At 48.1% G+C, this 12,241-nt stretch overlaps 2 protein-coding genes across 3 annotated transcripts in view; both read right to left on the reverse strand.

Moving 5' to 3' along the window:
• LOC111610872 overlaps nucleotides 1-12,241 on the reverse strand; it is a 289,364-nt gene that overhangs the window by 176,877 nt on the left and 100,246 nt on the right. The window lies entirely within an intron of this gene.
• The window catches only part of LOC111610869 (titin-like), a 70,091-nt gene that overhangs the window by 10,771 nt on the left and 47,079 nt on the right, over nucleotides 1-12,241 (reverse strand). For both annotated transcript variants that reach the window (XM_023345914.1, XM_023345913.1), the window contains exons 6-7: nucleotides 4,156-4,422; nucleotides 449-679 (exon numbers count right to left, since the gene is read on the reverse strand). In XM_023345914.1, the coding sequence (XP_023201682.1) occupies nucleotides 449-679; nucleotides 4,156-4,422 (498 nt within the window). The remainder of the gene's footprint in view (nucleotides 1-448; nucleotides 680-4,155; nucleotides 4,423-12,241) is intronic.

Raw genomic sequence — 12,241 nt, forward strand, 5'->3', positions numbered from 1 at the left:
AAATAAATATCTGGTTAGCAGTTTACCACAACAGTCCAGAGTAAAATTTAAGTGTTAATTTAACACTTTTCCTGAGAGAAGCTACTTTCTAAAATCACTTAAAAAGTATCAATGTTTCTTCCAAACTGTCCAGCAGCTCCTTTAAGATTAGTTTTTGTTTTATTTAATAAGAACCTTTCAAAATAAAATGACATCAGCTTCACTTGTAGCAAAGCAGAAAGAAATTAAGAGTTTCAAACACTTACACAGCAAACATATTCATCCATAAAATGTTATATTAATAATTACATTTTCACCAAATAGAGGCATATTCTGATCATTTGGGCAAATGTGTTTTTACTTAAGAAGCTAAATGTGTTCAACTGCAGCAGCTGCTTTTATGCTCATTTGTTTAAGCTATTTTAATGTTGCTTGCTTGATTATTGTAGGTCAAAAGTTAATAACTTACAGATAGTTAATGTGATGACATCACTCCACTGTGTTAAGAAATAGTCACTTGTTCCTTTACAGCTATAATCTCCACTGTCAGCTGTGATGATCCTGGGTGTTGGATTATAATTGAAATTGTTTTTTCTCCATTCATACGTCCACTGAGCTCGTTTCTGGATTTCACACTCCAGATAGACTTTATCTTCGTTCAGAGACCAGCCTGGTTGCAGGATCACAGTCGGCTTAGAAACTGTTCACATAAAGAAATATCAGGTTTGGAAATTAATAGAAATAATACAAACCTGAACATATAAAATGATATGAAGAAGCAGATATTTACTCTGTGCAAGTGTCAAAATATTTATAGTAAAGTAAATCATTTGTTAAACTGTGTAAATCAGAAACTTAACTGAAAATGTTAACAGTTTAAATACATCAGAATCCAATTGAAGATATATTTAACAAAAAAGTAGAAAAAAAACTTTCTATAGTTTGATGAACATGTTTTACAGCAGGATGTTATTAATTTTTAATATTTGAGATCAGATTAAATTCTTGATAACATCTGATTTGTCATAAGTGTGGTGCGGGTGGTGAGAGTGGTGAGGCAGACGCAGCGGACCCAGGTATGATGGAAATGATGATTTAATGGTGAATAAGTCCAGCAAACAAGCAGCAGGCACAAGGAAACACTAACTACGACTAGACTGAACAACGACAACTAGACTCGACATTGACGTAACATTGACGAGGACCCGACGAGGAACAAGGAACACAGGTGGAGTTAAATACACAGGAGGGTAATCACAGAGACGAGACACACCTGGGAACAATCAAGGGGAGGACAGGACAACGAAGAGACTTAAGGACACAAAAAACTCTAAATGAACACAGAAAACACAGATCCTGACAGTACCCCCCCCTCAAGGGCGGCTACCAGACGCCTAAAAAAAAAACAAAAACACAACAAGGGTGGGCGGAGGGGCGCTGGACGGGGGGCCAGAGTCCAGAAAAACAAAAAACAACCCACCATCGTGGGCGGAAACACAAGAAGGGCCAAGAGTCCAAAAACAAACAAAAAACTACCCACAGGGTGGGCGGAGGCAAAGGAGGCAGGAACCACGGAGGTGGTCCGGCGGTCGTCCGCGGCGGCGGGAACCACGGAGGCGGTCCGGCGGCCGTCCGCGGCGCTGGAGGCGGGAACCACGGAGGCGGTCCGGCGGCCGTCCGCGGCGCTGGAGGCGGGAACCACGGAGGCGGTCCGGCGGCCATCCGCGGCGCTGGAGGCGGGAACCACGGAGGCCGTCCGGCGGCCGTCCGCGGCGCTGGAGGCGGGAACCACGGAGGCCGTCCGGCGGCCGTCCGCGGCGCTGGAGGTGGCGATGAGTCCCGGGGGCCGCCCACAGACGGCGACGACGAGCCCCCCGAGGCAGGGTCTCTGGTGGAGCACAGGGGGTCTCGGTCGGAACGCTGGGGGTCTCGGTCTCGGGTGGAACGCAGGGAGTCTCGGTCTCGGGTGGAACGCAGGGAGTCTCGGTCTCGGGTGGAACGCAGGGGGTCTCGGTCTCGGGTGGAACGCAGGGGGTCTCGGTCTCGGGTGGAACGCAGGGAGTCTCGGTCTCGGGTGGAACGCAGGGAGTCTCAGTCTCGGGTGGAACGCAGGGAGTCTCGGTCTCGGGTGGAACGCAGGGAGTCTCGGTCTCGGGTGGAACGCAGGGAGTCTCGGTCTCGGGTGGAACGCAGGAGGTCAGGGTCTCGGGTGGAACGCAGGAGGTCAGGGTCTCGGGTGGAACGCAGGAGGTCAGGGTCTCAGGAGGAACGCTGGAGGTCAGGGTCTCAGGAGGAACGCTGGAGGTCAGGGTCTCAGGAGGAACGCAGAAGGTCAGGATCTCAGGAGGAACGCAGAAGGTCAGGGTCTCAGGAGGAACGTAGAGGGTCTCGGGAGTCGGGGTCTCGGAGGGAACGTAGAGGGTCTCGGGAGTCGGGGTCTCGGAAGGAACGTAGAGGGTCTGGGTCTCGGTAGGAACACAGGGAGTCTCTGGAGGAACACAGGGAGTCTGAGTCGGAGCGCTGGGGGTCTGGGTCTCGGAAGGAACACTGGGAGTCTCGGAAGGAACACTGGGAGTCTCGGAAGGAACGCCGGCTGGAACGCCGGCTGACTCGGCCTCGGGTGCGCCGGCTGGAACGCCGGCTGATTCGGCCTCGGGTGCGCCGGCTGGAACGCCGGCTGATTCGGCCTCGGGTGCGCCGGCTGGAACGCCGGCTGATTCGGCCTCGGGTGCGCCGGCTGGAGGTGAGCCGGAGCGGAGCCTCGGGGCCGGCTGCGGGGGCGAGCCGCAGCGAAGCCTGGGAACCGGCTGCGGGGGCGAGCCGCAGCGGAGCCTGGGAACCGGCAGCGGAGGCGAGCCGCAGCGGAGCCTGGGAACCGGCAGCGGAGGCGAGCCGCAGCGGAGCCTTGGAACCGGCCGCGGAGGCGAGCCGCAGCGAAGCCTTGGAACCGGCCGCGGGGGCGAGCCGCAGCGAAGCCTTGGAACCGGCCGCGGGGGCGGGCCGCAGCGAAGCCTTGGAACCGGCCGCGGGGGCGAGCCGCAGCGAAGCCTTGGAACCGGCCGCGGGGGCGAGCCGCAGCGAAGCCTTGGAACCGGCTGCGGGGGTGACAGCTCCGGAAGGCGACGAGGGGCCGGGTCCACCGGCGGCTCACGTCGCTGTCTCCGGGCTGACCGTGGAGGTGGCGGCTCCGGAAAGCGACGAGGGGCCGGGTCTGCCGGCGGCTCACGTCGCTGTCTCCGGGCTGACCGTGGAGGTGGCGGCTCCGGAAAGCGACGAGGGGCCGGGTCTGCCGGCGGCTCACGTCGCTGTCTCCGGGCAGACAGCGGAGGAGGTGTTTCCGGAAAGCGACGAGGGGCCGGCTCCACCGGCGGCTCACGTCGCTGTCTCCGGGCAGGCAGCGGAGGTGGTGTTTCCGGAAAGCGACGAGGGGCCGGCTCCACCGGCGGCTCACGTCGCTGACTACCCGGACGGAGGAACCGACGCGGGCCGAATCCGGGGGGCGCCAACACCAGTCTTGTCCCTCGGAAAAGCTCCCGCTGCAGCTCGGCGAGAGCGTCAGCCAGCGCCCTGTCCTCCCTGCCGGATCTCCGCCTCCGCACTCCAGCTGGGTCCATAATAGCAGCCTCACCTTTCGGTCTGGTCGGGTCCTTCTGTCATAAGTGTGGTGCGGGTGGTGAGAGTGGTGAGGCAGACGCAGCGGACCCAGGTATGATGGAAATGATGATTTAATGGTGAATAAGTCCAGCAAACAAGCAGCAGGCACAAGGAAACACTAACTACGACTAGACTGAACAACGACAACTAGACTCGACATTGACGTAACATTGACGAGGACCCGACGAGGAACAAGGAACACAGGTGGAGTTAAATACACAGGAGGGTAATCACAGAGACGAGACACACCTGGGAACAATCAAGGGGAGGACAGGACAACGAAGAGACTTAAGGACACAAAAAACTCTAAATGAACACAGAAAACACAGATCCTGACATGATTACTTTGGTGGTTTCAGTGGAAATAAAAAAAATTCAAATCTTGAAACTGTAAATATTTCTCTGTCCTGTTGATTAATCATTATTCTATTTTAATAATTACATTTTCTGAAAAACTAGGAAACAAATTTGAGTTTCAAAGATCAAGTGTTGTTATGGTGATGACCTGATAACTAAACTCACCAGTTTCCTCAATGGTGACCTCTTCACTGGTTTCTGATAGAAAAGATGAGTCTCCTCTTCTTCCTCTGCAGCTGAACTCTCCTCCGTCTGACACTCTGATGGTTCCATCTGGTTCTGTGTTTCTGGAGGATCCAACTACAGAATAACGTCTATATGTGTACCTGAACTTCCAGCCAGTAGATCCTTCAATAGAGCAGTTCAGTGTAACACTGCCCCCTGCTGGTATGATTCTTTTCTCTGCCTTCAGGGTGGCTCTGGGTTTATCAGCTGTTGAGTTTGAAAATCAGAACAATATTTTAAAAAATAGAATATGAATTTTTTATTATTTCTGGAATCATCTCGTTCTAATAAAAATATCTACACCAAAATTTAACATTTACTTTTTCAAACTGAGAAATATAAACTCTGCAGGAGCCTAAAAAACTAGATTTTCCATCATGTTTCTTATCAACAAGAGCTGGAGGAAATTTATTTGTTCCAAAAATCATTTTGGTGAAATTCCACATCTGACCTGACAATTCAAACTCAAGTCCAGTTAGATTATTTCAGCAACATCACACACAGATTGGTTGTAGCTTATTTAACACAGTTTATACAAAAAGTCTGAGTCTAATGTAGCCAAGATGTTCTTTACTAATATGAAGCGATCAATCAATCAATGAATTGTGAGAACCAAGTTTTGACAAACAAACCTCCATATTTAAATGATCCACAGCTCCAAGGCAGAACATTAAAAATGTTGTTGCATTAGTAAATATTTTCAGAAAATATTTTACTCCAAAACATTTTGCATCTGCATCACTAAACCCCTAATTGGGGCCTGCCATGCAAAGCAATGGCAGGAACCTATTGCTATTCTCCCAAGAAAAGTTTCTTTATTATTGGGGCCTGCCATGCAAAGCAATGGCAGGAACCTATTACTATTGTCGGAGAGAAGCGTCTCTTTAATATTATTATTGGGGCCTGCCATGCAAAGCAATGGCAGGAACCTATTGCTATTCTCCCAAGAAAAGTTTCTTTATTAGGCCCGAGCAGCAAAGCGCTGCGAAGGCCTATTGTATCTGTACTGTTTATTATTATTAGGCCCGAGCAGCAAAGCGCTGCGAAGGCCTATTGTATCTGTACTGTTTATTAGGCCCGAGCAGCAAAGCGCTGCGAAGGCCTATTGTATCTGTACTGTTTATTATTATTATTACGATTCTTCCCACCTCTTCGTGTGCCTTTTTGGGGGCTTTATCATATTCAAAAACTCACCAAACTTGGCGGTGGCGACTAGAAAATTTAAAAATTTTGAATTTTAAGGTTGTCGCAAAAATCGCAAAAAAAATTGCTGAACGGCGGCAACTAGCAATTTTCTGTTGACACAATGGTATGAACGTACTTCATCGTAGAGACATGAAATTTGGTACACTTGTAGAGCTCACCAAAAGACTCAGAACTTACATTGAATGTTATAAGCCAACTATCACAGAAAGTCGGCCATTTTGTATTGAACGTCCATTTTTTACCTCGAGTTTGACGTTTACAGCCTTCGTATTTGATCGAACTCCTCCTAGGGATTTCGATTGATCGACTTCAAACTCGGTCAGTCTGATCATAAGGCATGTTTGATTTAAAGTTATCAAATTGGTGAGTTTTGGAGCATGCTGAAGGGGGGTTAGCAGGGGTCAAAGTTCACCTACTCGCCATGAAACACGAAACTCTTATATTTCCTATATAAAAACACATAGAGGGACCAAACTTTCACTGATTGATCGTCATCGGGTGTCCTAAAATACCCTGTGGTGAAATGATGACATCACTTAGGCCACGCCCCCTGAGAACAGGAAGTGTCATGTTTTACTGTGAACGGTCGCTATCTTAGCCCTTTGACCTCATCAACATGAAACTGTGTCCAGAGACAGAAGACATGTTGGTGTGTTGAGGATTCCAACCCCGACCGGCTTTGACATAGCAGGTGGGCGTGGCGGCGTGGCGAAGTGACCTGTAACGCCGTTGCCATACGTTTGGCTCTGAATTCCACAATTTCGGGCCCAGCTGCTCCAAACTCACTAGGATGGATCCTTATCCACCCACCGACAGGAATTCATAACAAAATTTGGTGGGCGTGGCCTAATTTCTCTATAGCGACCCCTAGAGTATTTTAAATGAACAGCCCCAAGCCATGCTTTATCCTAGAATTACGAAACTTGGTACATATGTGTATCTTGTCGGGACGTACAAAAAAGTTTCTTAGAGCCATGCTCTAAACCCAACAGGAAGTCGGCCATTTTGTATTGAAGGTCCATTGTGGACCTCGAGTTTGACGTTTACAGCCTTTGCATTTGATCGAACTCCTCCTAGGGATTTCGGTTGATCGGCTTCAAACTCGGTCAGTCTGATCATAAGGCATGTCTGATTTAAAGTTATCAAATTGGTGACTGTATGAGCTTGCTGAAGGGGGGTTACCAGGGGTCAAAGTTCACCTACTCGCCATGAAACACCAAACTCTTATATATCCTGCACAGAAACTCACAGAGACACCAAACTTTCAGTTATTGATCATCAATAGGTGTCCTAAAATACCCTGTGGTGAAATTATGACATCGCTTAGGCGACGCCCCCTGAGAACAGGAAGTGTCATGTTTTACTGTGAACGGTCGCTATCTTAGCCCTTTGACCTAATCAACATGAAACTGTGTGCAGAGACAGAAGACATGTTGGTGTGTTGTGGATTCCAACCCCGACCGGCTGAGATGAAGCAGCTGTGTGCGGCGGCATGGCGAAGTGACCTGTAACGCCGATGCCATACGTTTGCTTCTAGATTCCACATGTTTCGACCGAGCTGCACTAAACTTGGCTTGAGTGATGCTGGTGTGATACCTGAAAATTCTATGTCATCAGATTATGACGTCATCTAAGCCCCGCCCCCTCAGAACAGGAAGTGCTATTTTTTTCCTTGGAAACATTCATCTATGGCTCTCTTGACCTAATCAAGGTGATTCTGTGTTGGATGACAGATAGGAAGTTGGTCTCGCTTGCTTTAAAGTCCCAACAGTTTTCAATGGCGGCAACGCCGTTCGTATACGTTTGCCTCTACCTTCCACATATTTTGACCGAGCTGCATCAAACTTGGCCTGAGTGATCCTGGAGGCTTGCCCGTCAATCCTACGTCATCACATTATGACGTCATCTAAGCCCCGCCCCCTCGGAACCGGAAGTGCCGTTTTTTTCCTTGGAAAGCTCTGTTTATGGCTCTCTTGACCTAATCAAGGTGATTCTGTGTTGGATGACAGATAGGACGTTGGTCTCGCTTGCTTTAAAGTGCCAAGAGTTTTCAATGGCGGCAACGCCGTTCGTATACGTTTGCCTCTACATTCCACATATTTTGACCGAGCCGCATCAAACTTGGCCTGAGTGATCCTGGTGGGAGGCCCGTCGATCCTACGTCATCATATTATGACGTCATCTAAGCCCCGCCCCCTCGGAACAGGAAGTGCCGTTTTTTTCCTTGGAAAGCTCGCCCTAAACCATGCGAGAGCTCCTGCGGTGGCCGGAACCCCCGCGGTGGCCAATAGGCCGGAGCGGCGCTTGCTGCGAGGGCCGCCCGAGGCTGCTTGCAGCTTTAATTATTATTATTCTTATTTTTCTGCCCCCCCAAAGAGGCGCCTTTTTGGAGGCTTTAGCATATTCAAAAACTCACCAAACTTGGCGGATGCATACGGGGAGTTTAAAAATTTCGTATTTTAAGGTCGCCGCAAAAATCGCAAACAAATTGGCTCAACGGCGCCACCTAGCAATTTTCAAAAGACCCATTGCTATTCACTTACTTCATCGTAGAGACTTGAAATTCGGTACAGTTGTAGAGCTCACTAAGACGCTCAGAATTTACAAGTAATGTCATAGTGCAAGTATCACAGGAAGTCGGCCATTTTGTATTGAAGGTCCATTTTGGACCTCGAGTTTGACGTTTACAGCCTTCGTATTTGATCGAACTCCTCCTAGGGATTTCGATTGATCGGCTTCAAACTCGGTCAGTCTGATCATAAGGCATGTCTGATTTAAAGTTATCAAATTGGTGAGTTTTGGAGCATGTTGAAGGGGGGTTAGCAGGGGTCAAAGTTCACCTACACGCCATGAAACAAAAACCTCTTATATTTCCTATACAAAAACACATAGAGGGACCAAACTTTCAGTGATTGATCGACATCGGGTGTCCTAAAATACCCTGCAGTGAAATGTTTTTTTTATGTAGGCCACGCCCCCTGAGAGCAGGAAGTGTAATGTTTTACTGTGAACGGTCGCTATCTTAGCCCTTTGACCTAATCAACATGAAACTGTGTCCAGAGACAGAAGACATGTTGGTGTGTTGTGGATTCCAACCCCGACCGGCTGCGATGAAGCAGGTGGGCGTGGCGGCGTTGCGAACGCCGTCGAATTTCGTTTGGCTCTGAATTCCACAGTTTTGGGGTGAGCTGCTCCAAACTCACTAGGATGGATCCTTATCCATCCCCGAACAGGAATCCATAGAGATATTTGGTGGGCGTGGCCTAATTTTTCTATAGCGACCCCTAGAGTATTTTAAATGAACAGCCCCAAGCCATGCTTAAACCTAGAATTACGAAACTTGGTACACATGTGTATCTTGTCGGGACGTACAAAAAAGTCTCTTAGAGCCATGCTCTAAACCCAACAGGAAGTCGGCCATTTTAGATTGAAGTTCATTTGACCTCAATTTTGACGTTTACAGCCTTCGCATTTGATCGAACTCCTCCTAGGGATTTCGATTGATCGACTTCAAACTCGGTCAGTCTGATCATAAGGCATGTTTAATTTAAAGTTATCAAATTGGTGAGTTTTGGAGCATGTTGAAGTGGGGTTAGCAAGGCTCAAAGATCCCCTGTGATTGACTGTGTAATATGTTACACAGTCAATTACAAAGGGGATTATTTTGTCATGTGTGGGGCAATGCTGCCCTCTGGTGTCGAATTACTGAAATAATTAAACTATTTCAGTAATTTCAGTAAATCGACACCAGAGGGCAGCATTGCCCTACGGAATGACAGTTCAATGTTGAATTAAAGAGGAAAAAATTAAATAATTTGTAATTCTAACACAAAAAATCACAGAGACACCAAAGTTTGAGATATTGATCATCCTCGGGTGTAGAATAATATCCAATGGTCAAATGATGACATCACGTAGGCCACGCCCTCTGACAACAGGAAGTCTCGTATTTTACTGTGAACGGTCGATAACTTCTGCACCAAACTTTGCACGAGTGACCCTGGTGGGATCCTTGACGACCCTATGTCATCATATTATGACGTCATCTAAGCCCCGCCCCCTCAGAACAGGAAGTGCCGTTTTTTTACTTGGAAAGCTCCGTTTATGGCTCTCTTGACCTAATCAAGATGATTCGGATGATAAACTCTGTCAATGCTCGCTGCTGGCTGAACCGTGTGGGCGTGGCCAAATGGCGAATATCAGTCCCTCGCCATATGCATACGTTTGGCTCTTATTCATGCATAGATCATCCGATTGGCGCCAAACTGGATATGTATGACCTTTGTTCACCTCTAAAGAGCCCGACGGGTTTGAGATGTAATTTGGCTCCACTGCGCCCCCTAAGTTAATACATGGGCCGTATCTCCTCGACGCATCGACCGATCTGCGCCAGATTTTTCGACAGTCGTCGGGCACCGCCGCCGAACGCATTCACGCGTGTCGCCCGGTGGACGGGCGGGGAAAATGCGCGACAGCTTCTGCGGCGGCTGGCGGGCGGCGGTGCTGGAAACTGCGGCGGAGCTTCCGCGGTGGGGAGCGGGCTGCGGCTCTGGAAACCGAGCGAGAGCTTCTGCGGTGGCCGGAACCCCCGCGGTGGCCAATAGGCCGGAGCGGCGCTTGCTGCGAGGGCCGCTCGAGGCTGCTTGCAGCTTTAATTATTATTCTTATTATTCTTACCCCCCAAAGAGGTGCCTTTTTGGGGGCTTTATCATATTCAAAAACGCACCAAACTTGGCGGTCGCGACTAGGCAGTTTAAAAATTTTGAATTTTAAGGTCGATGCAAAAATCGCAAAAAAATTGGCTCAACGGCGCCAACTAGCAATTTTCAAAGGAAATTTTGCTATTCATTTACTTTATCGTAGAGACATGAAATTTGGTACACATGTAGAGCTCACCAAGATGCTCAGAATTAGGTATAGATTTAGAAGTGCAAATATCACAGGAAGTCAGCCATTTTGTCTTGAACGTCCATTTTTTTCCTCGAGTTTGACGTTTACAGCCTTCGTATTTGATCGAACTCCTCCTAGGGATTTCGATTGATCGGCTTCAAACTTGGTCAGTCTGATCATAAGGCATGTTTGATTTAAAGTTATCAAATTGGTGAGTTTTGGAGCATGTTGAAGGGGGGTTAGCAGGGGTCAAAGTTCACCTACTCGCCATGAAACACGAAACTCTTATATTTCCTATATAAAAACACATAGAGGGACCAAACTTTCAGAGATTGGTCGTCATCGGGTGTCCTAAAATACCCTGTGGTGAAATTATTTTTTTAAGTAGGCCACGCCCCCTGAGAACAGGAAGTGTCATGTTTTACTGTGAACGGTCGCTATCTTAGCCCTTTGACCTAATCAACATGAAACTGTGTCCAGAGACAGAAGACATGTTGGTGTGTTGAGTAATCCAACCCCGACCGGCTGCGATGAAGCAGGTGGGCGTGGCGGCGTTGCGAACGCCGTCGAATTTCGTTTGGCTCTGAATTCCACAATTTCGGGCCCAGCTGCTCCAAACTCACTAGGATGGATCCTTATCCACCCACCGACAGGAATTCATAACAAAATTTGGTGGGCGTGGCCTAATTTCTCTATAGCGACCCCTAGAGTATTTTAAATGAACAGCCCCAGGCCATGCTTTATCCTAGAATTACGAAACTTGGTACATATGTGTATCTTTTCAGGACGTACAAAAAAGTCTCTTGGAGCCATGCTCTAAACCCAACAGGAAGTCGGCCATTTTGTATTGAAGGTCCATTTTGGACCTCGAGTTTGACGTTTACAGCCTTCGTATTTGATCGAACTCCTCCTAGGGATTTCGATTGATCAGCTTCAAACTCGGTCAGTCTGATCATAAGGCATGTCTGATTTAAAGTTATCAAATTGGTGACTGTATGAGCTTGCTGAAGGGGGGTTAGCAGGGGTCAAAGTTCACCTACTCGCCATGAAACACGAAACTCTTATATTTCCTATACAAAAACACAGAGAGGGACCAAACTTTCAGAGATTGGTCGTCATCGGGTGTCCTAAAATACCCTGTGGTGAAATTATTTTTTTAAGTAGGCCACGCCCCCTGAGAACAGGAAGTGTCATGTTTTACTGTGAACGGTCGCTATCTTAGCCCTTTGACCTAATCAACATGAAACTGTGTCCAGAGACAGAAGACATGTTGGTGTGTTGAGTTATTCCAACCCCGACCGGCTGCGATGAAGCAGGTGGGCGTGGCGGCGTTGCGAACGCCGTCGAATTTCGTTTGGCTCTGAATTCCACAATTTCGGGCCCAGCTGCTTCAAACTCACTAGGATGGATCCTTGTACACCCACCGACAGGAATTCATAACAAAATTTGGTGGGCATGGCCTAATTTCTCTATAGCGACCCCTAGAGTATTTTAAATGAAAAGCCCCATGCCATGCTTTATCCTAGAATTACGAAACTTGGTACACATGTGTATCTTGTCGGGACGTACAAAAAAGTCTCTTAGAGCCATGCTCTAAACCCAACAGGAAGTCGGCCATTTTAGATTGAATTTCATTTGACCTCGATTTTGACTTTTACAGCCTTCGTATTTGATCGAACTCCTCCTAGGGATTTCGATTGATCGACTTCAAACTCGGTCAGTCTGATCATAAGGCATGTCTGATTCAAAGTTATCAATATGGTGACATTTGAACATGTGGAAGGGGGGTTAGCAAGGCTCAAAGTTCCCCTGTGATCGACTGTGTAATACAAAGGGCTTTGTCATGTGTAGGGCAATGCTGCCCTCTGGTGTCGAATAACTGAAATTACTGAAATAGTTTCATTATTTCAGTAATTCGACACCAGAGGGC

Source organism: Xiphophorus maculatus, chromosome 14, assembly GCF_002775205.1.
Source record: "Xiphophorus maculatus strain JP 163 A chromosome 14, X_maculatus-5.0-male, whole genome shotgun sequence".
Lineage (NCBI taxonomy): Eukaryota > Metazoa > Chordata > Actinopteri > Cyprinodontiformes > Poeciliidae > Xiphophorus > Xiphophorus maculatus.